The sequence below is a fragment of the Musca vetustissima genome, unplaced genomic scaffold, assembly GCF_032173495.1.
Source record: "Musca vetustissima isolate MV318-11 ecotype Yass unplaced genomic scaffold, APGP_CSIRO_Mvet_v1 utg2253, whole genome shotgun sequence".
Lineage (NCBI taxonomy): Eukaryota > Metazoa > Arthropoda > Insecta > Diptera > Muscidae > Musca > Musca vetustissima.
The window spans coordinates 693,020-719,625 of NW_026888442.1; the positions used below are offsets into that span (position 1 = coordinate 693,020).

Here is a 26,606-nt window from a genome sequence, read left to right on the forward strand (position 1 = left end):
AAAAAAGTTTTATAAACTAAAATAAAGTTGGGAATAATTAAAAAACAGAAAACATTACAATAATAATATATTTGTATGTAAATAAAAATTAACCAGCATAAATAATATTTAACATTTCACGGAAACGTTGCGATAACTGCATTGCTGTGGGCCGTTGCTTATAATCATCGTGCCAGCACGATTTAAATAACTCTTCATAGAGTTGTTCAAGTTTCGATGTTTTGTTGACATCCAAATGGCCAATGGATTGACTTAATACCGTTGCCAAACTTAAATTTTCATTTGGAGCGAATTCATTTTGTAAATCACGTTTTACTCCAAATTTTTTCATATGCTGTTTATTACTCAGCTCTTTTAGGGGGATTCTTTTTGTTATGGTGTTGAGGCTCTTTTGTTCATTGTTCGGTGTTGAGTCGGCAATTAATTCACATTGATTACATTGTAAGATTTTACGTAAATCTTCTATAGATTGTGGTGAAAATTGCTGATTCATATTTTCACATAGACATTGTTCATTTGTGGTTGATTTGAATCTATTCATGTTTGTATTGTTGTAATTCGGATTGACGACATTATGCACTGAATTGGGTCGCAATTGATGTTTAACTACTTGATATGCCACGGTATCATTACACTGTAACCAATGATAGGGTAAATAGCGATGTTTCATCTGCCACAGTGTTATGCCCAGTGCGAAAACATCTACGGCTGGTGTTAGATATTCTTCTTTTAATGCCTCCGGTGCCATATAGCGAAGAGTTCCCTAAGGGGATAAGAAAGAAAAATTAAATTAATATTTAAGGGAATTGTAAGGAAGTTTGATGGTCCATTTGACTCGCTTAGTATTGGCCGGTCATCTTTAAAAACATCGGTATAGTAAAATGTGGGTCTAGGAACAATATTTCTAATAAATTCACTACATAGTTTTGAATATACATAGAAGGGCTACAGAAAGCGTAGATTTTTTAAGTAATCCAAGGCACAAAATTTTTAAAGAATATTTTTAGAGAGCCTATCGAAGGCGTATATTTTTAAAGACTAAAGAATATTTTTAGAAAGCCTATCCAAGGCGTATATTTTTAAAGACTAAAGAATATTTTTAGAAAGCCTATCCAAAGTATATATATTTTAAAGAATATTTTTAGAAAGCCTATCCAAAGCATAGATATTTTAAAGAATATTTATAGAAAGCTTATCCAAGGCGTAGATTTTTTAGAGAATATTTTAAAAATGGATTATCCAAGGCGTAGACTTTTAAAAAACTATTTTAAAAATGGTCTATCCAAGGCGTAGATTTTTTAAAGACTATTTTAAAAATGGCCTATCAAACGCGTAGATTTTTAAAGACTATTTTGAAGAAGCCTATCCAAGACGTAGATTTTTTAATGAATATTTTTAGATTTTTTAAATTATGTTTTTAGAAGTTCTATCCCAGGCGTAGATTTTAATAATGCATAGTTGTGTGTGAGGGTTTTGACCGGTTTTAGGTATTTTGATGGTGTTGGCTATAAAAGGTTCATTGTGTAGGATATAACAAGTTCGGCTTGGTCGAACTTAACGAATTTGTTTACTTTTTTATATGAGATGTTCATATACCCACTTTGCATTCCGTATACGAATACCTTTACTAATCCCTTTACACATTGATTTTCATTTCCAATTTTTAACGATGAACCGAAATCGCACAGCTTACACACATACAGCCTTTGGGTCAGACTTGATTTGACAATATTCCGTTGAAATTTATTAAGGGATATCATGACATTTTGTGGTTTCACATCCATGTGAAGTAGACCACGTTTATGACAATACATCAGACCCGATGTTATGTCCATAGCAATGCTAAATAGAAAAAATATCAATAAATTTTTAAGAAATAATAATTTGAAAAATCTCTTTACTTTATTCGATGCAGTACCGATAGTTCCATGGTATCTAAAATTATTTGCAAACAATCGCCATTAAAACGTTCCATAATGATGATGGCAAAATTCGGAGTTGATTCAATCTGTAATGTTGTTAAGAAGTTGATTATGATTTTTAAAAATAATAACAATTCCAATTAACCTTAACCTTAAGTAGTCGTACTATATTCGGATGTTTCCAATTTAAAATATGCGCTTCATTTAGCATCACTTGATTGTTGATGTCTTTGGGGTTTTTCATAATTTTTACTGCCACGGGTTTTGCTAAAAGAAAAAAAGGAAATCATAAATACATTTCTTTAATTAGGTATGGATTAGAATCTAGATCCACTATTCAATATATTTATGGCAACAATTTGAACATATTCGTCTACTATAAAAATTATTCTTAGATTATTAAAACTCTTCAGCTGAAGAGCCGGTTCATAACAACCGGAGTCTGTTCATAACCACTTCACTAGAAAGTATCCATTTAACATCTCTATGACAACTCATTCCAGCTCATTATCAAATATTCCAGAATTTAAATAAAATCGTTTCCTTCCTACCTTTATAAATGGCCTTTATAACCGTGCCATAGGCGCCTCTGCCCAATAGATTACATTTCATTTGATTCAATGGAGGACCATCTTTTAGTAGCTCTTTGCGCTTTGGAGTATTTAAAATTATTTCATTTTCTTTGTTGAGCACGTTAAGGAATGACCTTGAAATGCAAATATTAATTGAAGAATTGATTAATAATTTTATTATACATTTATTTACATTTTGCCATGGATCTCGTTTTGTTTGTTTATTTTATTATAAATATAACGGCAAATGCTTCTTCTTCTTTATTAATTCGAGTGCAGATGACAATAAAATGATAACAAATTGTCATTCAGGCTCTCAAGTTGACATGACATTTTAAATAGGGATGCCATTTGGAATATGAAATATTCGGTATTTCCAATTTTCGGCTCTTTAGAGTACATGTTTTTGAACAGAATGTGTTGTAATTTTGTAGAGTATATGGGTTCACTATTTGGTGTAAACTCAAATATCCGTACCCACTTGTTTGGGTATTTTTTTGTCATTATGGGTTTTTGGTGGCGGAAAACAATCTCCTAGATAATTTGTAATATAGGTCGAGGTTTAATATATAAGTCATATGGCCTACATATAACGGAACCACCCAATTCCGCTATTTTAAGATTTTAGTCAAATTTTACAACCGAAGGGTCTTTTGTCTGTTCTTTAAATTGTTCCGTTAATTCGAAGATTTAATTTTATTGATTCCCTTCAAAACGAGCTGAATAAGCCACTTTGGTGCCAACATATCGACCTGAATTTCTAGACCAAAAAATACCATAAATGGGTGGGAATCTGTACATGTGGTCCATGTAAACTTAAAAACTACATTCAGATCGTCTATAAGGATTCCATTTAGTTTGTTTATAAAAACTCCCTTCCGCTCGTCTATAAATACTCCCTTTAGCTCGTCTATAAAGACTCCATACAGCCCGTCCATAAATACTCTATTTAAAGACCCCTTCAGTTGGTCCATAAAGATTCCCTTTCTACTTGTATATAAGGACGACCTTCAGCCCGCCTCGCATATAAAGATTCTATTCACCTCACCTATAAAGACTTCCTTCAGATCTATAAGTCTAACAGCCTATAAGACTGTCTTTAGTTGGTTCAAAAAGACTCCCTTGAACTATCAGCAGAAAATACCACTCGTGTATGAAGACTTCCTAGTTTAAAATATATTGACTAGCTCTGTAAAGGTTACGTTCAGCACATAAATAAAGTCTACCTTCATCTTATCTTAGAATTTATATCGTTGAACTGAAAGGAGTTCAACTATAAAAACTCTCTTCAAATCGTCTATAAAAACTTCCTTCAGCTCGTCTATAAAGAATCCCTTTAGTTCGTGTATAGACTCTCTTCTGCTCGTTTCTATAAGAAACCCTTCAGCTCGTCTATAAAGACATCAGCTCTGTAAATTCCCCTCAGCTCGTTTAGAAAGACTCCCTTCAGCTTGTCTACAAAGACTCCCTTCAGTTCGTCTATAAAGTTTACCTTAAGTTCGTCTTTAAAGATATCCATGAGCTTACCTTGGTTTAAATATTCATTAAAAAATAGATCAATATTATTTTCAGTTATTTTTTTTTGTTTATTCATTTTTCTTGTTGTTGTTTGTTGGTTGTATTATATAAATATTAAAAAGGTATACATAATATTTCGGAAATTTTACGTATGGTAACTAACACTAAAGTCTGCAAAAATTATTGTATGTATGATATCTAAATAGTAGTACACGATCATTATCGTCGTCATTGTCATCATCATTATTCTCATCGTCAACATCATTATCATACACACAAACAAACTTTCTTATTAACAATCGACTTTTTATTTGATAACTAGTAATTGGTATTTTGTTGTTGTTGTTTTTTATTTTTTGTTTAGTTTTGGAATAGAAAAAGTTATAACTTATTCTCTTGTGTATTTGGGGGAAGTTTGTGGGGCAGATGGGAAGTTCTTAATATTTTGTTTTTATTTTTGTACTGAACCTACAAAACAAATACTAAATAATAGTGTAGAGTTATACATAGTTATAATATGGAAAATAATATAGTATTTATATATATTAAAGTGTAAGTGTATGTATGTTTTTAAATTACAGTTTAATTTTAATAGCTAATGGATAGTAGTTTACATGTTCAATACATAATATAAGTAAGTAGTTTTAGTGGTTGTTATATATATATATGATTATATATAAGTATATATAGAAGAAGAGCGATAGAGTTATAGGATAAAGGAGGGCGTAATGATATTTTTGTTAGGAAACGATTTTTGTAAGATACACATTTAAATTATACACAATTAGTTGTAAATCAAAATTTATAGTTTATTATAAAAAATAAATTATATTTTTGTGTATGTGTGTTAATAAACAAAAATATTTTTTTTTTATATTTATTATGTATGTATATAACTTTCGTATAATTATTGATTGATATATATATCTCTTTCTAAGATGAACATTGTTTTGTGTTGTTTGTTTATTTTTTAGTTTAATAACTAACAAAGCTACTTTGTTTTATTTCTTTTTGTTATTTTTTCTTATTATATACTTGCTAGTTTTTTATAATATAAACAATTGTTTGTATATACAAAATGTTGTAAAGGAAACCTTTAATTTTATTATTATTAGTTTTATTATAAATCTAAATATATTGTAAACATTAGTGGAATTATTAAATGCCATGGGTTCAGTTTGTTTGTTTTTTCTTCTCTTTTTTGCATTTAATTTTTTAACTCTTGTATTTAATTTTCTCTGTTGTGCGGAAGACTACTCTGAATTACAACACTATTATTTTTTGTTTTATAATTATACCAAAAATATTTTTTATAGTTGTGAAGGAAGAATGAAATGAACATAAAAACTATCCCTAATAACGTCAGATTCTTTTCAAATTATATAAATATTCAGTTTTTACAATATTTCCATAGTTTAAATCTATTAACAATTTAATAGATTTTCTATTTGGAATGATAATTGTAAAACTGTTTATTTTTTTTTATTTAAATTAAAATTTATATTATAATTATATAAAATATAGTACATTTTACAGGGTAATAGTAAATAATTTACAATTATTCTTTCAGGGAATAAATAATAATTAACAAAAAAAGATTAAAAGTATTTTTTTCCATTACCATTATGTAGAGTTTGGTGACCAAACAATGTGTAGTATCCCATACAGCTTCGTAAGAGTCTGTATAAAGGAGTGTCATTAAAATTGGTTTGAAGGAAGCGGGTCTTTATAGGTAACTTGAAGAAGAGGGTCTTTATAGACTAGCTAAATGGGAGTCTTAATAATGCAGCTAAAAGAAGATTTAAGACGAGTTGGATGTAATCTTTATAGACGAGTTGAAGGTGGCTTTAGAGGCAAGATGAATGCAGTTATACAAAAGTTAAATGGAGTCTATATAGGCTAGTTGACCGGAGTCTTTATATACGAGCTGAAGGGATTTTTTTTAGAAGAGAGTCTTTATGGACGAGCTGAATAGATTTTTTATACACGAGCTGAAGCAATTCTTTGTAGATGAGATGAAGGGAGTCCTTATAGACGACCGACGAAATTGAAGTAAAGTATGTGTTTTAATGGGATTTTAACTCATGTTTTCTTCTTTAAATTCCGATTTCCATTGTAGATCAAGTATCAGTGATCAATTTTTCCAAACTCTACAATAGGTACGTTCAAGATATATAATAAAGAACAAAATTTGTGTATTATTTTGAATTCATATATCAGGCATTTTCAAAACCACAAAACACTCTTCACTTAATGGGAGAGTGGGGTGAAAATTGTATTGAATTCAAAACAAAAATAATAAAAACAAAAAATAATAATTTGATTTAAAAAATATTTTCAATTAAAAAGAATAGAAAATAAGTATACATTGAAATTAAATTTAATATATAAATTATGTTCCAATTATATATATTAAAATTGAAACTTTGAAAAAAAAATACACACATTAAATTAAAATAGTATCTCTTAACGGGTTCTACTAGATCTACTAACAATTCACCAACCAACTACCAACTAATGTCTAGTATAAACACTAAATCTAATGAACGCCTCATGGAAATGAGGGTTATCTTCTTACCCCAACGTAAACTAGGCTATTATTGGGATGGGGTAAACACAACTCTATTATTTTTGTTATTGGTGTTTTTTCTTTTCTTATTCAATTTGTTAAAGTAATCTTTTAAAAAAATATTTTTCAAATGTATATCACATATTAGTCTTTTTTATATAAATCTTATAATTAAATGTAAATTTTATTTTTTTAATTCTAATTCGCTTAACTACTAAATGTTTTTTATTGTGGTTGTTTTATATATACAAAAAACATTTTTGTTACCTATGCTGGACTTGTTTAAATTTTTGTAATTATTTTTTTCGTATTTTTTTTTTTTAATTTAACTAGCATAGGAACGTCTTACGGGTACAGGGGGAGGAATTTTCGATTTACGTACTGCAGGCGTTTGATGTGAAGAATTTTGATTAGAACTTATATTGTTGGCTGCCACGGTCACTGCTGTTGTTGTATTGTTGCTGCTAAAAATTTTCGTTTGTTGATTATTCGAGGAATGATGCAGTGATGAGGGTGATATACAGGATGGTATACGTGTTGGTATCACTTTGGGTGGACTTTTTGCATCATTGGATTTATTTGTGTCCTAAAAAGGAAAAACATGTTAGTAAGAGACAAGGCTTTAAGAAAGATTGAAGAGAATCTTTATAGACAAGCTAAAGGGAGTCTTTATAGACGACCTAATCGGAGTATTTATAGAATAGTTTTATGTGAACTGAAGGGAGTCTGAAGAGAATCTTTTAAGGCGAGCTAAAAGCAGTTTTTCAGGACGACCTGAAGGAACTATTTCCAGACGTGCTGGTGTTGGTCTTTATAGGCTATCTGTCTTTATGGAGCTGGAGGGAGTATTAATAGATGAGCTGAAGGCAATATTAATAGAAGAGCTGAAGGAAGTCTTATTAGGCGAACTAAAGGGGAGTCCTTTCACGCGAAATATATGGATTTTTTTTTTATAGGCAAGCTAAAGGGAGTTTTTATAAACGTGTTGAATAGAATCTTTAAAGATGAGCTAAAGGAATGAAGGGAGTATATCAGGAGAGGCTGAAGGAAGTCTTCCTAGCCATAGTGTATTATGAAATCTAAAGGCAGTCTTTATGGATGAGCTGAAAGGAGTCTTTATTAAAGATCAGCATGCAGTCTATAGACGAGCTAAAGCGAGTGAATTTAGACTAGAGCTAAATGGAGTATTTAGGTGGTTTTAAGGGAGGAGTTGAAAATAGTATTTGTAGAAGAGGGGAAAGGGTCTATATAAGCGAGTTGGAGGGAGTCTTTATAGGCGGGTTGAAGGAAGTCTTTATAGATGAGCTGTATGGAGCCTTTGAAGGCGAGCTGTCCCAAGTCTATAGGGAAGCTGAATGGATTATTTATAGGAGAGTAAAATGAAGTATTTTTTTCATAGATTAGGGCAGTCCTTATATGGAATATGAAATATTTTTTTATAGGCAAACTGAAGGAAGACTTCATAGCTGACAAGTAATCATTAATGTAGTCTTTATAGAGAACTGAAGGCCTACATTATGAACAAACTGATAATATACCTTATATGGGAGCGGCAAGGGTATACTTAATGGAATAGCACCAAAGGGACCTCTTATAGAGGAGCTTTAAGGGGAAGTTGAGGGGAGAATGGAGAATTTATAGACTCTTAATTGACTCAATGTTATAAACTCTGCAAAGGTAGTCTATATAGACGATCATACGTCAGCATCTAAAGAATTGTGATATGTGTGTGTGCGCAATTTACCTTTTTTGGTGAAACAATTGTTGGCGAACGTGCCGGCGACATAACACGTTTCCAACCATTACTGCGACGCCATGAATTATTGGCATTCTGCAGACGCTCCTGATATTTATTCGTTTTGGCCACCAAATTTCCATTAACACTACCGCTACGTACTACCTGGCCACTAGGGTTGAGATGTTGTGGCGAATATTGATTTCTCAAAATGTGGCATGTTTCACGCTCCTCTATGGTCGATTGCGATTTCATTAGTTTATGACGTTTGGGTGTACGGCTGAGTTCCGTTTTAATTATCTGTTCAATGCATTCCTTTTCCGTCATATGTTCCGTTATTAATCGCTGATGATTTGTGTGATTCTTCAAGGGTGAATGTTGTGGCGGCGGTGGTGGTGGTAAATTGCTATCCAATGGAATGACATCTTCAATTTCAATATCACTGTGATCATCATGATGATGATGATGATGCTCGTGTGACTCTTGCGATTGATGTTCAGCAAGACCATTTTCGGGGATTTCACAACAAGACGAATCGTCTTCATCATCATCGTCGACGTCATTTTCTTCCAGCGTGTGCAAGGGTATCTCCGTATGGATGGAATTTGTGGTGGTAGTGCAGTGAGAGAAATCATCCGTTTCACTTGAGGAACAACTAGTAACTTGGGCTCGACCAGCTTCGCTGGGTGTGGGGCTGGGTTGTGATTGGCGGGATTTTAAAACTTTGGAGCGTAAACGTTTATGACTGGGTGATAGGCTGGAATTGCCATCGTCTTCCAAATCATTTTCTGTGTCTTCTTCATCCTCGTCATCATCGTCGTCTTCTTCATCGGTATCTTCATCCACATAAGAGTAGAGGCTGCGTGCTGAATTCGAACGTATATTGACCAATTTATAAAAGTCATTGGTGAATTCCGTGCATGTCACCTCCTCATCTTCGGAATAGATGATCTGCTTGGAAAATAATAATGGAACGAAATGAATAAAGGAACTATCTGAGGTTTTTAGTTCTGCTGCTTACCTTTTGTTGCAGTAGCTGTGATATATTATCCGTTACCGAATCCGTTTCCACCATGGTGGAATTGAGTAAATCATTCGAATTCCATAGCCAATCATGTTCACCATTTACACTATTACTACTCAATTTCAGCTGTTGCCTCCTCTGCTGCTGTTCCCGACTTTCATCCAATGTTATCACAGCCAATTCCTCTTGCGACATACTCCAATCTTCCATTTCCGTTGAGCATGGTTCAGCGGGCAGCAACCATTGTTCGGGTTCTTCGGGTAAGTCTTCTAAATGACCATTGGAGGGTTGTGGTTGGCCACTGCTCATTGTACAATAGCCCTCATCACGTCCCTTAGCGGGGCTGGCAGACAGCGCAGCATTTTGAGCTTCCAAATCACGTACCCGACTCTTGAGTAGTACAACTTCTTCGCGTAAATTATCCTCGGCCACAATGGCATCGACCACCTTACGCATAACATCGTCCAGACAATGTTCGTATTGTCGTATTCGTGTTAGTAAAGCTTTGTTTTCTTGTTGTAGAGCGTGCAGCAAGTTCTCCTGGCGTGCGAAGCGAGTCTGGGAATAGAAAAAAGGGAAGAATATTAGTTGAAGAAAAAATATATATATAGAAAATAAGGGCACTAATTCCGATCCGATTTATCCAAGTTATAAAAAAGCTTTAAGGTTGGACAACGGATAAACCTTTTCTAAAAAATAATATATTCATCTGTGTTATCTTACCTGCAGTGCTTTGTGATCCCGACATGTTTGTAATTGTCTTCGCTCTTTGGATTTCATAACACGACTCATGCTGTAAATAAAACCGCAAAGAAAATAGAAACAGAATTAGTGAAAATTATAGGAAATTAGCATAGAAATTGAATTGGAACTCAATAAACCACACAACAGAGGAGAAATTGTTCAAAAAGAGGTGCCGACATTTCGAATTGAAATTCTTGGCCAAAAAAAAAAAAAATCATTCGAAATGAATGAAAGGAACGTTCGCATTATTATCACGGTTCGCTGCCAGTCACCTACCATTAACAAACATTTTTTTGCTTGGCCTGGTTTCTCATTAGAGGAGCAATAATAAACAACAGCAACAAAAAGACCACAGTAGAATGCCATTTTCCACTGGGTATCACCGCCACCACCAACAACATCTCCAGAAGTGTGTGTGCGCTCGAAGAAGAAGAAGGTCCGCATCGTCGTGATTGATGGTGTTTTCCAGGCAATTAATGAATGTTCCAAAGAAAACACTATCCCGTTTCAAATCGCAGATTCACATATGTTTTGCATCGTGTACGGGTGTGTGTGTATGTTGCAGTTGCAATACACGGCTTGCAAATGCATCTAATGTACTTTTGGTTGGCCCATAATGTGCTTTGAAAGTTCAGCCTAAAAGCCCCTAAGCAATGCACAAACGTTACCGTGGTTATTTTCTTGTTTTTTTTTTTTGTTCGCTGGTGGAATTTCTAATGACGCACTGTGGTTTGGAAAGGTTTCGTAGTGGGGAATAATAGGGAAATGTGTAGCTGATTTGAAGTCCGTATATTAAAAGGGGGTACATCCATCTTGAGATGAAGGGCATCCGAAGAGGGGTGGATTTTTGAACTCATTTTTTCAAGGCTTATAGAGCCTGGATTTTGTAGAGCGTGGATTTTTGAACTCATTTTTTTTCAAGGCTTTTAGAGCCTGGATTTTGTAGAGCGTGGATTTTATAAATATTTTTTTGAAGACTCTATAAGAGGTATACTTTATGGGGTATACGGTGAATATTTCGAGGAATGGCAAATGGAATCAAAACTTGAATAGGGTGAATGTTATAAAAAATCCTGTTCGAAACCACTGTATCAACCAACGCCTTGCAAGTTGTAGCTGGTACTCTTCTATTTTTGGTGGTTTTACAATTTTGTTTCGTCGTGTTGTCCTAGGCACATAACTCTTAATTTATGTGTGTACACATCTCCATACATATGTATGTTTGTCGGTGTGAATGTGTGTGTCTGTTTAGTCATTTTAAATTGTTTTCTTTTGAAGATGAATTTTCTGCATTTGGGGAGATCCTCACAAATTTGCATTCGTTACTATTTTTTTGCCTTCCTTACATCGACTCTGGCCACAAACGACGCGTCAAGCTTTCGTTTAGAGCTAGATTGCCTGGTTGTTTGCTGTTGTTGGTGATGATGATAATGATGGTTGGTGGAGGCTTCTTTTTTTGGCAAAAAAAAGTAGGCAATTTTCTAAGTTCAGTGAAATGTAAAGGAAATTAGCTTAAGAGCTGTGTAACGGTAACGAAACAAATTTTAATAACTTGGGAATGTTTATGGCGGCAATATCCCACTCCTTCAAACCAAAAACCAAACCGTCAGCCATAAGTGGTTGCCTTGAATTCAAACACTTAACATTTGAGGTTGGAATTTAGTTTGAAAAAAGAATTCGTCGTGCAATAAAATCATTAAATTTCGAAGAGAGGGATAGGCGGAATTTTAATGTCTCTTGAAATAGGGTGTTGTTGTTGTCTGATTATTGTTTTTGTTCTTCTAATGGGCTTTGGAGGACATGCTTATTACTAATCAATAATAATAATAAACATTTTTTATAGCCATTTCGGCTGATATTTGTTTTTGATCAATTTACTTACTTTTCCAGCTGCTGGCGCAGTTCTTTTTCAAATGTTGGCGACCCGCATTGACTCTGCAAGTAAAGGAAGAAGAGAGGGGAAATTAATAAATAAATTGAAACATTTTTTATGTTCTTAGGAAAAAAAACAAATCATAAAATCAATTAACATTTGTTTTATTGCCTCAAATGTTGTCATGAAGAGGTTAGGGGTGAGAAGAGATTAGCACTAGAGAGTTGCCACATCTTTAGAAAATATAAGATTATTAAAATTTTGCTGTCTACATTAAATATAGGTTCCCTAAAATATATTTTTAAACATTTCACGCCTATTCAGGGCCTCTAAAACATATTTAAAAGAAAATCACATCTATAAAAGTCTCTAAATATATTTAAAAAAATATATTTTCAAAAAAATCCATCCTTTGAAGAGTCTCTAAACATATTTCTTAAAAATATACTTCTATAAAGAGTCATTAAAAATTATTTCTTATTCTACGCCTTTCTATGGCAATATTGTTCGGCCGGACCGAAATTGTATACCCTGCATATTGAGATAGACATTTAAAATACCAAACAGCGATCGAGACTTTTATTAGGGTACGAAATATTAAACTATAGGCTCTCCGAGTGGATATAGAGTTAGGACCTTGAACGTACCTTAAAATTACTAAAGATACCCCTATACGGATACTTGGGCAGATATTGATAATTTTTTTAAGGCACTATGAGAGACGCAGATTTTTTTAAATAATTTTTATCAAGGATATCAAAGATTTATAAGAGGCGAGGATTTTTTAAATATTTTTCCAATGCTTTATAGGAGGCGGGGACCGAACTTTTAATACCCTGCGTAATGAGTTATACTTTCAAAATACCTAATACGCAATACCTAGTACGCAGAAATACAAATTTCCATTAATACAATCTAATAGAAGTTTTTTTTCCCAATTTCAGAATCTCTGGCCTATCGGTTTCCTCTAAATCCAATTTGAATTGAATTTAGTGCCAATATCCAGGATTCCAGTTTTATCTGTTCACCCAAAATTCAAATTGTACCAAATTTAGTACCCGTAAGTACGAATTTGCAATACTACATCCATACCTCCATCCTATCACTCAAATCCAAATTGTACCAAATATATAGTACAATTTAGTACTTTTCGTACACATAAGTACAAATTTCCAAAACTATCTACATATCGCTATCCTCTACACTTATGCGTTAATGTTTATTTCAAATTTCAGGATTCGTGCTCCATCCGTTTCTCCCAATTGAAATTGTACCAAATTTAGTACAGTTTAGTACTTTTCATATATGTACATGGTTGCACGCTTTCAAAACCACCTCCTTATAGAAACCTTACTTCTCAACCTTAATTCGCATTGCAAATTTCCAGTTTTTAGCTCTATCCATTCAAATGCTACAAAATTGTACCAAATTTAGTACATTTTAGTACTTTTCGGTTACTTATCGGTTCGAATTACTAACAACCCTTTGGTACATCTATCCCACACTTCATCAATGACCAACCAGTCAGTCAATCACATTACTCTTTTATTAGTATAGATTATAGCTAATTTGATTGAAAAACGTACCCAAACTTTCCAAAATATCGAAATTTGGGAAATGCCGTTATATGGGGACAACTCTAAAGAGTGGACAAATATCGATAATTTTTGGTTTACCCAAAAAAATCCAAAATACTAAATTACAACCAGTTTGGTTGTTAAATATCGACAACAATATCCATATCGATCAATATATTCCGACCATTCCCCCCTCACCCATTGCCGATCTTTACATCCGATGTAATAAAAACAAACCTAAAGAGAGTAGAGGTGGGGGAAATTAATTTAATGTGTTCATGCACAATAAAAAAAAAACTGTCACTTTGACGTATTAATGCTCACATGAAATGACACAATTAATTCAAAATATGGCTGCGCTGCTGGTTGGAAATTCGAAATATTCACAAAAAAACAAAAATCGATCAATTGAATTGGGTATTTTTTTATTACGATTTTCCGTTTGCGTGAGTAGCTTGTAAAATATGGTGTAATAAATTTTTACAAAGTAGAAAAAGAAACTGCAAAAGTAGGGGGATGGAGAGTGGAATTCGCTTTTCTTTTCATATAAAATACAAAAACAATTAAGATAAATGTTTGTTGGCACGTAATATGACCGAGAGATCACAATGACTTTATTATTATTTGTTTTGTGCCGGGGCCAAGGGTTTTTGAAATCGAAAACCTTGAAAACAAAAAAATATTCCTGCAGGCTGTGGCATTGCATATCCCGCCAGAAGACAAAGAGAAGTGGTGGTGGTGGTGGTGGCGGTAATTGTGCCCAATGAAGTATTAATTAATCAATTTTATAGCCCTAGTTTGACAATATGTTTGTATGTAATGTCATAGCATAATGGTGGTGGTGGTTGGAGGGAGGTAATGGTCGTATTGTTATTGTCACACATGATCACATATGTGTTGTACGTTCTACTTCCGCTGCATCCCAAATGAGAACGTTTTTGTGAGAAAAATGTTTCGAATATTATTGTTATTGGCAATCAATGGCTTGCAATTTTGAACTTTGCAAGGCATTTATTAAATTTTTTATGGGAAGTGATAATGGCATAAAGTATTTCATTGCCATTGAATTTTCGAAAATAAAGCATTTTTAAGGTAGACATTTTATAGCGACTTTAATCTCACTTTTACCCTAGAATCTCTGAATTTAAAGTTCGTTAATTTCGGCCTGTACAAATTTTATGAGGTGGACATTCAAATTATTTTAAATTGGTCGAGACTTTTACAGGTAATTTTTTAAGGCAAATTTGAAACCCAATCAGGACCCAAAAATGGCAGCCAATTCGATTGGAAAACATGCTCAAAATCCTCGAAATGCCAATTAATGGGATTAATGAGGGCCTATCCCGAAACGTAATTCTATATTGATAGTTTTTGGTCGGGAGAATGTCTACCAAATGATAATCCAAAATACTAAATTACAACCAATTGGATAAAAACAAGCCCAGACCTCACAAAATATTTGCACTTGGGACGTACCCCTATGGAAAGTTGACAAATATTGATTATTAAATTTTAAATAACAATCATGTTGAATTAAAAAAGTGTCCAAAATCCACAAAGTTTCGAATATTGAGTGGTACCACCTTATAAGCACTTGCTCGAAACGTAGGCTAATATCTATAATTTTTAGTAGACCGATTTTTACCCCAAAATACCAATTTACAATTCAAAATTATTGACAATTTTTTTTCAAAAGTTGGTAGTTATCCTTATATGGGGTCTACTCTGAAAAGGAGACCAATATTATTCATTTTTAGTATGACGATTTACTATTCAATGAGAAAACAAATTATGAAATTATTTGCCAATTGAGTAAAACGTACTCGAACTTCCCCAAATTATTGAAATATGTGACAAATCATTACATTTTCTCGAATATTTGTTACTCAATGTGAACCCACAAACTATCAAATTACAGTTAATTGGTTTGAAAAGCGTACCCAAATTCCAAAAAAAAAAAAAAAAAAAAATAAAAAAAAAACAAAATTGGGAGGTACTTTATATAGGGGCTACCATTAGAAGTCGATCAAGATTGATCCACTTTTTATCAGGAAGATTTGCTACTTAATGAGTACCCTAAATACCAAATTCCAGCCAATTTTATTGAAACATGTGCCGAAATTCTCCAAAATGCCACAATTCTGGAGGTAAAATTATCTAAGGCTCATTATTAGGGCAAAAATATATATAAAAGTCCTCGTACCATGAAAAAATATTCTGACTGATGACTAAAGACTAGATGTCCTATCGGTCCTATAAAAGGGCATACAATTTTGGAAATATAATCTTCATCTTAACCCTTTGATATTGCATTTATTTTAATAATAACACTCTTTTATTTTCTTTTTTGCAGGCCCTGCAGTTTTCTAGTGGTCTCACCAGCTTCATAATATTCGCTTTATTATAATAAACGTTAAAAAAAACATTAAATAAAAAATAATATAAAAAATCGCATTTTTATTTGTTTTGCATTTTAACTGAGGTAACGATTTCTTTGTGCCTCATATTTTGAAGCGCCTAAAAATATGCTTTAAAAAGTGTTTTGATAACCTAGTCTTTCAATGTAGGTTGGCAACACTGGCGAAGACATGGGGATAGCGCCATCTATTGAATCGCATGGGTGCTCTCCGCATAGCAAAAATTGAAAAGTCCCAAAACTCGGATGTCTTTAAATAAGAAAAATCGAAATATCAGCCAATTTATGACCGATTTCTTTCGGATTTGAATAGCATCGTAAAAAGAACATCTGAAACTTTAATTTCATGCAATTTGTATATATTTTCATTTTGAATTTATCGAAAAAAATGAGATTTATTGTAGCCTTCAAACGAACTCAAATATATGTTTATTTATAGTCTTTATGTATATTTAAAAGGGTTTAAATTCAATTTGACAGGGTCTTAATGATTCTAATACCAACATTTGATACAAATTTGGTTTTTTTCAACATATATTAAGTCAGTAATACGACTTAAATAGTTTCGTAATAGATTCTTCATTTAAAGCAAAATTCTTCTAAATTAAGTATTTTTTTGAACAGAAAATAGTTGCTACGTCCAAATCTGGACCTATTATAGTTCACGAATTTCAAAAAAAATGCTTAATTTAGAAGAATTTAGCTTTATATGAAGAATTTATTACGAAACTATATAAGACGTATTACTGACTTAATGTATGTTAAAAAAGCATTTTTTTATCAAATATTGGTATTAGAATCATTAAGACCCTGTCAAATTGAATTTAAACCCTTTTATATATACATAAAGACTATAAATAAACATATATTTGAGTTCGTTTGAAGGTTACAATAAATCTCATTTTTCTAGATAAATTCGAAATGAAAATCTATACAAATTGCATGAAATTAAAGTTTCAGATGTTCTTTATACGATGCAATTCAAATCCGAAAGAAATCGGTCATAAATTGGCTGAAATTTCGATTTTTCTTATTTAAAGACATGTGAGTTTCGGGACATTTCAATTTTTGCTATGCGGAGAGCACCCATGCGATTCAATAGATGGCGCTATCCCCATGTCTTTGCAAGTGTTGCCAACCTACATTGAAAGACTAGGTTATCAAAACACATTTTATAGCATATTTTTAGGCGCTTCAAAATATAAGGCTTAATGACAACAATGATAACATTGCAGAAGAATCCCTGTTCATTTCTAATAATCAGTGGATGAATTTGAATTTCAAAAAAAATGTTTAATTTAGAAGAATTTTGCTTTATATGAAGAATTTACTACGAAACTATATAAGTCGTACTACTGACTTAATGTACGTTGAAAGAAACAAATTTGTATCAAATTTTGGTGTTAGAATCATTAAGACCCTGTCAAATTGATTTTAAACCCTTTTATATACACATAAAGACTATAAATAAACGTATATTTGAGTTCGTTTTAAGGCTACAATAAACCTCATTTTTTAGATAAATTCAAAATGGAAAATGTATGAAAATGACATGAAATTAAAGTTTCAGATGTTCTTTTTACGATGCCATTCAAATCCGAACGAAATCGGTCAAAAATTGGCTGAAATTTTGATTTTTCTTATTTAAAGACATGCGAGTTTTGGGACTTTTCAATTTTTGCTATGCGGAGAGCACCCATGCGATTCAATAGATGGCGCTATCCCCATGTCTTCGCCAGTGTTGCCAACCTACATTGAAAGACTAGGTTATCAAAACACTTTTTAAAGCATATTTTTTGGCGCTTCAAAATATAAGGATTAATGGCAACAAGGATAACATTGCAAAACAAATCTTGCTCATTTCTAATAATCAGTGGATGAATTTGAATTTCAAAAAAAAAAAAAAAAAAAAAATAGAAGAATTTTGCTTTATATGAAGAATTTATTACGTAACTATATAAGTCGTACTACTGACTTAATGTACATTGAAAAAAACAAATTTGTATCAAATGTTGGTGTTAGAATCATTAAGACCCTGTCAAATTGATTTTAAACCCTTTTATATATACATAAAGGCTATAAATAAACATATATTTGAGTTCGTTTTAAGGCTACAATAAACCTCATTTTTTAGATAAGTTCAAAAAGGAAAATTTATAAAAATGACATGAAATTAAAGTATCAGATATTCTTTATACGATGTCATTCAAATCCGAAAGAAATCGGTCATAAATTGGCTGAAAATGTCGATTTTTCTTATTTAAAGACATGCGAGTTTTGGGACTTTTCAATTTTTGCTATGCGGAGAGCACCCATGCATTGAATGAATAGGTTATCAAAATACGTTTTAAAGCATATTTTTAGGCGCTTGAAAATATAAAGCTTAATGACAACAAGGATAACATTGCAGAAGAACTCCTGTTCGTTTCTAATAATCAGTGGATGAATTTGAATTTCAAAAAAATGCTTAATTTAGAAGAATTTTGCTTTATATGAAGAATTTATTATGGAACTATATAAGTCGTACCATTGACTTAATGTATGTTGCAAATAAACAAATTTGTATCAAATGTTGGTATTAGAATCATTAATACCCTGTCAAATTAATTTTAAACCCTTTTATATATACATAAAGACTATAAATAAACGTATATTTGAGTTCGTTTTAAGGCTACAATAAACCTCATTTTTTTAGATAAGTTCAAAAAGGAAAATGTATACAAATGACATGAAATTAAAGTTTCAGATGTTCTTTATACGATGCCATTCAAATCCGAAAGAAATCGGTCATAAATTAGCTGAAATATCGATTTTTCTTATTTAAAGACATGCGAGTTTCGGGTCTTTTCAATTTCTGCTATGCGGAGAGCACCCATGCGATTCAATAGATGGCGCTATCCCCATGTCTTTGCCAGTGTTGCCAACCTACATTCAAAGACTAAGTTATCAAAAACTTTTTAAAGCATATTTTTAGGCGCTTCAAAATATTAGGCTCAATGACCATTATTTGCCAAAAGAATAACATTGCGGAATCGTTTTAAGTAATCATTTAACACAAAAGAGCACAACAAGATCAATTTAAACTGTAACAAAAGACCTGGGCTCTTGTTGTATCAAAGAATTATTTTCTGGTTCTCTTCGGTCCACATTTTAGAATAAAACAAAATATGTTTATATTTTCAACAAAATATATTAAGAATAAAAAATTTATTGATTAGAATAAAAATACTTCGAAGAACAATAAAAAACATTTTTAATGATAAATATGTCGTTATTAGTCCAGAAATATATATATAGTAGCCCTCGTATATCAACAGTCGATTTGAAAAAAAAAAAACATAAAATGTGTGCAAATATTTACAAAATTTTTAAATTTCTAACTACAGACATTTTACAAAATATAAAATGAAGATTTCAAATACATACGGATAAAAGACGATTTTTTAAAAGAGTATATTTTCTTTAGCATTCAATTAATGGTTTAATATATTGAAAGACAATTAGAATAAAATAATTAAGAAAAGAAAATTTCTCAGCATTCAATTCAATATTCTAAAAAAGAGAATGGTTGTTTATAAAATTATAAAATGGTTGTTTTAAAATGGTTATTCATAATAAAATAGATTAAAAATTTAAGTATCAACAATTCCTGTTTCATAATTTATCGATTTTAATCACAAAGCATAATTATAAAGTTATATTAATGAAATAGGATATGAGAATTATAAGATCATCAGCATGAACAGATGACAACTTTATCACTAACTATCATATGCCCGCAACTTCGAAAGCAAATGTAGGAAATATTTAAACATGTATTATTTTCACACAAAACTGAATATGTCAAAACTGAATATGTCGAGCTTTAAAGGTTAACTCAAATCCAAATTTAGTTCCATTTAGCACACATTATTCCCACAAGTACTCTCCTCAACCATCCAAAAAAATTTCCTGCATAACCCGATCCTACACCCGCACAATGATTCCAAATTCAGATTTCAGGATTTCAACTGTATTGGTTCACACACAATTTAAATTGTACCAAATTTAGTACACAGTAGTTCGAATTTCCAAAACTTGCTACTTAACCCAAACCTACACTCCGACAATGTTCCTAAATTTCAGTTTCAGGATTCCAACACTATAGGTTCACCCACAATTCAAATTGTACCAAATTTAGTATACAGTAGTACCAATATCCAAAATATCCTACATACCGCAATCCTAAAATCAAAATTTCATGATTTCAACCCTATCGCTTTACCCACAATTCAAATTGTACCAAATTTAGTACACATTAGTATATATTTTTAAAACTTCCTACATATCTCAATCTTACAGCTCAACAGCGATCCTGACTCCAAATTTCATGATTCTAGCTTTATTGGTTCACCTAAAATTCAAATTGTACCAAATTTAGTACCCATAAGTATTAATTCTTTAAACTGAATCCTGGCCCTAATCCTACATCCCAATAATTATCCTGACTTCAAATTTCATTGTTCCCGCTCTATCGGTTCACCCAAATCCAAATTGTACTAATTATAGTACGATTTAGTACGTTTCCTACACATAAGTAAAAATTTTCTAAAACTACGGACGGTAATTTTATTTTCAATTTTCATGATTCCAACTCGATTTGTACCTCCAAATTCAAATGGTACCAAATATAGTACCATATAGTACTTATTAGGCACATGAGTACACGCTTTCAAAACCATCTCCTTATATCGACCCTACTTTTCAACCCGAATTCGCATTCCAAATTTAAAGTTTTTAGCTCTTTCCATTCACATGCTACGAAATTGTACCAACTTTAGTACATTTTAGTACTTTTCGGATACTTATAGTTTGAATTTTCAAAAAACCCTTTGCTGCATCTATCAGTGACCCTCATTTCAAATTTAAAAGTTCTAGGTCTACCGGTTCGTCAAATACAAATGATACCACAATTAGTACTTATTAGTACTTTTCGTAACCTTTTAGTACGCATTTCCACAAATGTATGTCTATTGGGCTAATAAGGATGAAATGATAAGATGATGTATCAAAACAAAAACATCTGTTTTTATTCGACCATCTGTCAAATTTTATCTACTAATATTTCTCATGGTTGGCAACATTGCACGTTAAATTCAGTTATTGGATAGTAAGCTGTGCTAAATGGAGTACCTATTTATTGTGACATTGGCTAATTTACTACACTCGCACATATGCTCTGTTCCAGAACCAATAAACATTTTCTATTTATGGAAATTATTTTCTATTTTTCCTTTATACATTTGAGAAGTTTTATCATATGGGGCAGTTCGTGATGCATACTTTTAGGAGACCCAACCAGCACAGAACAGCTGATGCAAAATATTCTGAAAGATGTTTCATTTGCACTTTTTTTCTCACAAAATCATATTTTGTTCTGATAAATTCACATTTTTTTATACAAATTAAATGGCTTGGCATCATTAAAATAATTTTTAAGATATTCATAAAATAGTACATAAATTCAACAATTAGAATTTCCTGTTTCCCAATACATCATATAAAATGAAATCACATTATCCTTGCCAAACAAATCTCCAGTAAATCTTATTTTAAATACTCTCTCTCTCTCTCTGCATGTTTAACTTGACAGTGTCAGTTAATATTAATGCACTTTATTATCATCATCATCGCCATCCACAACTCACACACACATCCAACTTCACATCGTGTGGTGTCATCATTTTTATTATTAAATTCATACTTTATTATGGCTTTTATCATTGTCACAGCTGTTCAAGCATTTGGCTTTTCCCTCACTCCCCCATGGCTATGAGCTCTCTGTGAGGGAGAGAGTATGTGTGAGTTATGGGTGGTGGGCTGTATAGAAAAAAACACAAACAAATAGAAATTATTTCACTTCCGTTTCCTGCAAACATTCTGCACTCTAGCCAACCAACCATATCCAGTAAAGTGCGTAGCTCGAACACGCACACACACACATTAACCAACAGCAGCATAAAAAACAAAAACAGCTACAAATCTTATTTAGTTAAAGTGTTGGGAAAAAGATTCAACTTTCTTTAGCCGAGCAGAGCAGAGAAAAAAGATGGTGTATTTAATTGTGCTCAGTAAATTCACATTAAGTCTTGCACGTACATGCTATTTTGGCATGTGTAATTACTGGCGGTAGGTGGTCCACGACATAATGAAATGTCTGTATAATTATTTTTTCAGAGGGCATTTGCATGTTTGGGAAATCTTTACGAAAAGGAAGCGGTTGTAGTTTGCTGGAGAATAATGCAGGAAAGAAGATAGTGTGTTTTTCAATGTTGTTCCTAAAAGTATGCATCACACATGTAAATAATTTGGAATAATTTATCTTTAAATGCATTGTCGGTACTTTTATAGGCCTTGGTGTAATTTGTTGCTAGTGTTTAGGAAAATTGAAAATATTAATTATGTGTGATGCATACTTTTAGGGTTCTCAATTTAAAAATGTTAGAACGTTATGATTTCCTACATGGCATAATTACAGAAGGTAGTCTCATTAGAGAAATTGACAATCCATTTTAATATAGAATTCATATAAATAATATAACGAAAAATAAATTCCATAAACTTTTATGTATGTCGATTGGCATATTTTCCAAAAATTAAAAAAAAATTGAAACGGATCAACTCTATTTTAATTAAAATTATGTATTTTACGATTATGTAAACACTTAGCCCATTTAAAATTCATCATTTTAATCTGCTTTTTGGTACAAAAAAAAATACTTTTCCAAAAATATTTTTATACAACCAGTACTACCATTTTGTTAATTTTAGAGTGAAGAAAACCCAAATTTCAATACAATCGCAACACCGTTGGAATTTTCGGATTCCGATGTTCGAACACTGACGGAGTTATCATTAACCACGCTTCAAAAATATGGACTTTTCTTTAATTACAAAAAACAACAACAAAATAATAACATTCTTGTAAGAAATTTTTTTGTAAATTCTTTCACGAGTTCTCATTTAAACTTCAAATATATATGTGCAAAGTTACAAACCGCACACAAGCATTGTTATTTATATTTTTAAAGCTGAACATTGAAAATCTTGAAAAATGTAAATTGTTTAGAGGCAGGGAATTTTGACATATTTATAAATATAAATGATTTAACAATTTTTGCCATATGAACACATGATATAAGAAAATTAAAATATTAATGATGTGTGATGCATACTTTTAGGATTCTCAATTTAAAAATGTTAGAAAATGATGATTTCTAACCAATCAGCTTTGATTTGGTATCTCGATTAACAAATCATGTAGTCTAAACGCGCCTTAAATCGTAATTTATTATTTATTTCCTACATACAATTTAAAAGTGATGCATACTTTTAGGATTCTTGGCAAACACAAACTCTGAACAGCTGATCCAAAACTGTCTGGCCATTATGGATTGTCTTATTTATATGGATTTTTTAATTAATTCTGGAAAAACGACAAAATCATAATTTCAGAAGTTCTGCCAATTTATTTTTTAGAACTTTTTGTCCATCTTCTATAGATTTTAATTGTATGCATATAATTATAGAGTTTCGAAACAAAAATAATTACAAAATGTTCCTTTGCAATTGTATACAATTACAATTAAACCAACATTCATTGAAACATAATATTTTCTCAAAACTTCCTGCCTATTCCGAAAAAATCGCTTTGATGTTTTGTCACCGTGCAAAAAAAGAAATTAATGAATTCAATTACAATTCCCAATAATCATTAACTTTTGCGGGTGTGTAGCTAAAAAAAACAGAAACAAATACCGGGCGGTGGTTAAAAGTCGTCACAACTTCCGCCCGCCCAAAAAGATAAAAGCATTTCATATTCCAAATCTCCATAATACGGAACCAAAACATTAACATAACGAAAAAATACACCGCCTCAGCAGCAGCAGTATTGGTAATGGCAGGAGCAACGATGACACCAGAGTCATGCTGTCACACCATGTCATCCAATGGAGGCCGACCATCGCACACAAATATTCTACATCTTGCGCCGGGCAGGTCTGCCCAGTTTCAGTGTTTTGTTTTTTGCTGTTAACAGATACTGTTGCTTGTCGTAAATCACTTGTCAAAATGCAAACATGTCAACGCAAAAATAACACGAAAAAAACAAAATAAAAAAAGAATAGAAGAGTAACAACAAAACCAACAGTAAAAAACATCAATGAATAGCAACGAACTACAATCAGAACAAATGCCCAGAATGACAATTTTTTCTCAGTTGTTTTAATTTTTTTTTTTGAATTCGCCTGGTTTGGGGAGCTCAGGGGCGTTAGGCTAACTAACTCGATAATGGAAAAAATGTGGCGGCCGAACATATAAACCTATTGCTGACTGGCTGGCTGGCTATGGGTGGGCAGCAATTGTCATCCGCCCGCTTTTTTGTTTCATACAATCAGATAACAAATCCGACAGAGCGACAACAGCAGAGACAGCCAACCGACCAACCAGACATTCAAAATCACATTTTTATAAGTTAATAAATTGTCGTAATTGTCATGAGCCACAGATGCGTTTAATTTGTGCCATTAAACGCATAAAACAGTTGGCATTACGTGCCTCAATGTCTGGATTTGTTTGGCTGATTTGTTTAGTTCGGTTTGGTGTTGGTGCGGTGGAATGATCATCATTAAACGTATGAAATGAGCTGGAACATTTAAGGAGTGGAACTGTACAGGTGATCTGTGAACCAGAAAGAAGGATAGTTGAACGAATAATTGCAAATAGTTTGAATGGAATGAAAGGAAAATTATTTTTGATGTTCCTATAAATTTCGATGAAAGCTTGCAGAATCCCATACATGGATTTCTGGTATCTATCGGCATCTAGAAACTACAACCTCTTCAATTTCGTTTAGTGGTTGTGGTCTTTGCTTATTTAATGTTGCTATTTTACTCTGGGTGGCGCTATTTCTCGCCATTCCTATTCTCCTCATGAGTAGATGTTGATGCCGAGGTTGGCTATAAGAATATCTCGGAGGACTTCGGACACTTTTCATCTGAAGTGGTATTAATTTTTTCTAAAAGCCCAACAAGCCGTAGATTTTCTAAATAATTTTTTTTTTCTAAATAAGGAAGTTTGATAAGTCCTCCCTTTACGCTACAGTTCGAAGGTGATTAAATGCAAATATGTAGCATTAATGGAAAATAACCTGATTCACAGTAATGAAATATTTAAGCTCCTAAAATCATGCACTGTGAATGAAACATTATAAAACAACAATATATAATTTAAAATATAGATGGCGTCTGCACGAGAATTATCAATGGCAGATTTTTCAAAATATATAGTTGGAGAACTTGGTTAATGACCACAGCTTCCCAAAAGTAAAACTCCTTAAGTAAGCTCTATAGTAGAATTTTGATATCTATCGACCTATAATTTTTGTTCCATCAAAATACGTTTTGTTTTTGTTTCAATTTAATAAAAATCCAATATATTGTAGATTTCTGATTCACTTTGAGTATTTTTGTTTTAAAAAAAAATTTAAATGAAAAATATCTGTAGGAGAAATTATATGAGAAAAAATTTCAAAATTTTAAAATATATTTTAATTAGCATCAACTGATAGATTGTGCTGTTTAGTGATGACTACAGGTTCTGAAAAAAGGGTTAGAGTGGTAGAACATCGTACGATTTCCAAGAGTATAACTCCAGAAGTAATCTCTATTAGGGTTTTTTATAGGATGTTTTATGCAAATATGTAACATTAAAAAAAATCATCTGATTCACCATATATAATATTGTTTAGAGCCTAAAAGTATGCACCAAACATTATTAATAAACAATATATAATTTGAAATATAGATGGCGTTCAAATGTTTGTTAATTAGCATGATGGGATATTTAGAAGAGCTGGTAATGACCCAAGCTTTTGAAAATGGATATTCAAACGATTCCCAAGAGAAAATTAAGAAAAAATTATAAACAGTATTTAAGATAAAAATTATTTAAAAAAATAATGAAATCAGTATTAAGATTTTGAGAGTGGTTTAAGTCAATTTTTTCTTATATTGAGATATTTAAAGGTTTGGGTTTGATTTATTTCAAAAATATTGTTAAGTGGTATTCGTTTTGCTTATAGCGTTGTATCCTTAAACATGATCGATTTATAACGTAATATGTTTTGTAAACTTTTCTAGAAAACTAAGATTTGTATCATAACCTCAAATGGACTGAAACCCACTTTCAATTGTAACTAATATAAATTCGAAAAGTTTGTTTTTTATCAGAGTATTTTTAAAGTGATTTTAAAATTGTCGATGCGTATCCTTAGTTCGGAACTTGTTCAACTATTTAAAAGTTTCAAAATAAAAAGTGGATACAGTTCGCTGAGGTGGAAAATTATATCACAAAAATTCTTTTAAAGCACTTTAACCCCTTTGAAGTTGTTTTACTCTGCTTTAATTTGACCTCAATCCGATATGCCATGTAATTTAAAAAAAAAATCATGCCGCCACCCATCACCATCTGACAATATCGCCACCAACACTATAATCAAATTGAAATTGTATTCATAAGTCTCTGGTCTATGCGTTGAAGAATATCCTATACGATGTGTGCGCCCTCTTCTAGTACTTAGCAAAGAAGAAGGCGCCATCAAGTCTGGAATGAAATTAA

General features: G+C 32.0%; 3 protein-coding genes across 3 annotated transcripts in view; 1 reads left to right on the plus strand and 2 right to left on the minus strand.

Moving 5' to 3' along the window:
- LOC133336309 (uncharacterized) overlaps positions 1–26,606 on the plus strand; it is a 424,576-nt gene that overhangs the window by 172,828 nt on the left and 225,142 nt on the right. The gene's annotated exons all lie outside the window — the stretch shown is intronic.
- Positions 10–2,714, minus strand: LOC133336297 (serine/threonine-protein kinase mos). The gene is made up of 7 exons (XM_061544580.1): positions 2,688–2,714; positions 2,474–2,628; positions 2,074–2,189; positions 1,902–2,008; positions 1,623–1,842; positions 114–763; positions 10–16 (listed from the first exon to the last, which is right to left on the minus strand). Coding segments are annotated over exons 1-7 (1,257 nt in total). The 5' UTR covers positions 2,690–2,714.
- Positions 6,907–26,606, minus strand: part of LOC133336298 (probable serine/threonine-protein kinase DDB_G0282963) — a gene marked incomplete at its 5' end in the record, with an annotated part of 62,730 nt that continues 43,030 nt past the window's right edge. Inside the window, 5 exons of the mRNA XM_061544581.1 lie at positions 6,907–7,167; positions 8,326–9,267; positions 9,338–9,898; positions 10,064–10,133; positions 11,967–12,019. Coding sequence (XP_061400565.1) covers positions 6,907–7,167; positions 8,326–9,267; positions 9,338–9,898; positions 10,064–10,133; positions 11,967–12,019 — 1,887 coding nt within the window. The remainder of the gene's footprint in view (positions 7,168–8,325; positions 9,268–9,337; positions 9,899–10,063; positions 10,134–11,966; positions 12,020–26,606) is intronic.

Bases quoted from the DNA above. Each gene is read 5' to 3' on its own strand.
- LOC133336297 (XM_061544580.1), bottom strand. The intron at 2,190-2,473 runs GTAGGAAGGAAA...TTTTTCTTTTAG, and splicing joins TATAAAGGCCATTTATAAAG to CAAAACCCGTGGCAGTAAAA. The intron at 2,009-2,073 runs GTTAAGGTTAAT...ACAACATTACAG, and splicing joins ATATAGTACGACTACTTAAG to ATTGAATCAACTCCGAATTT.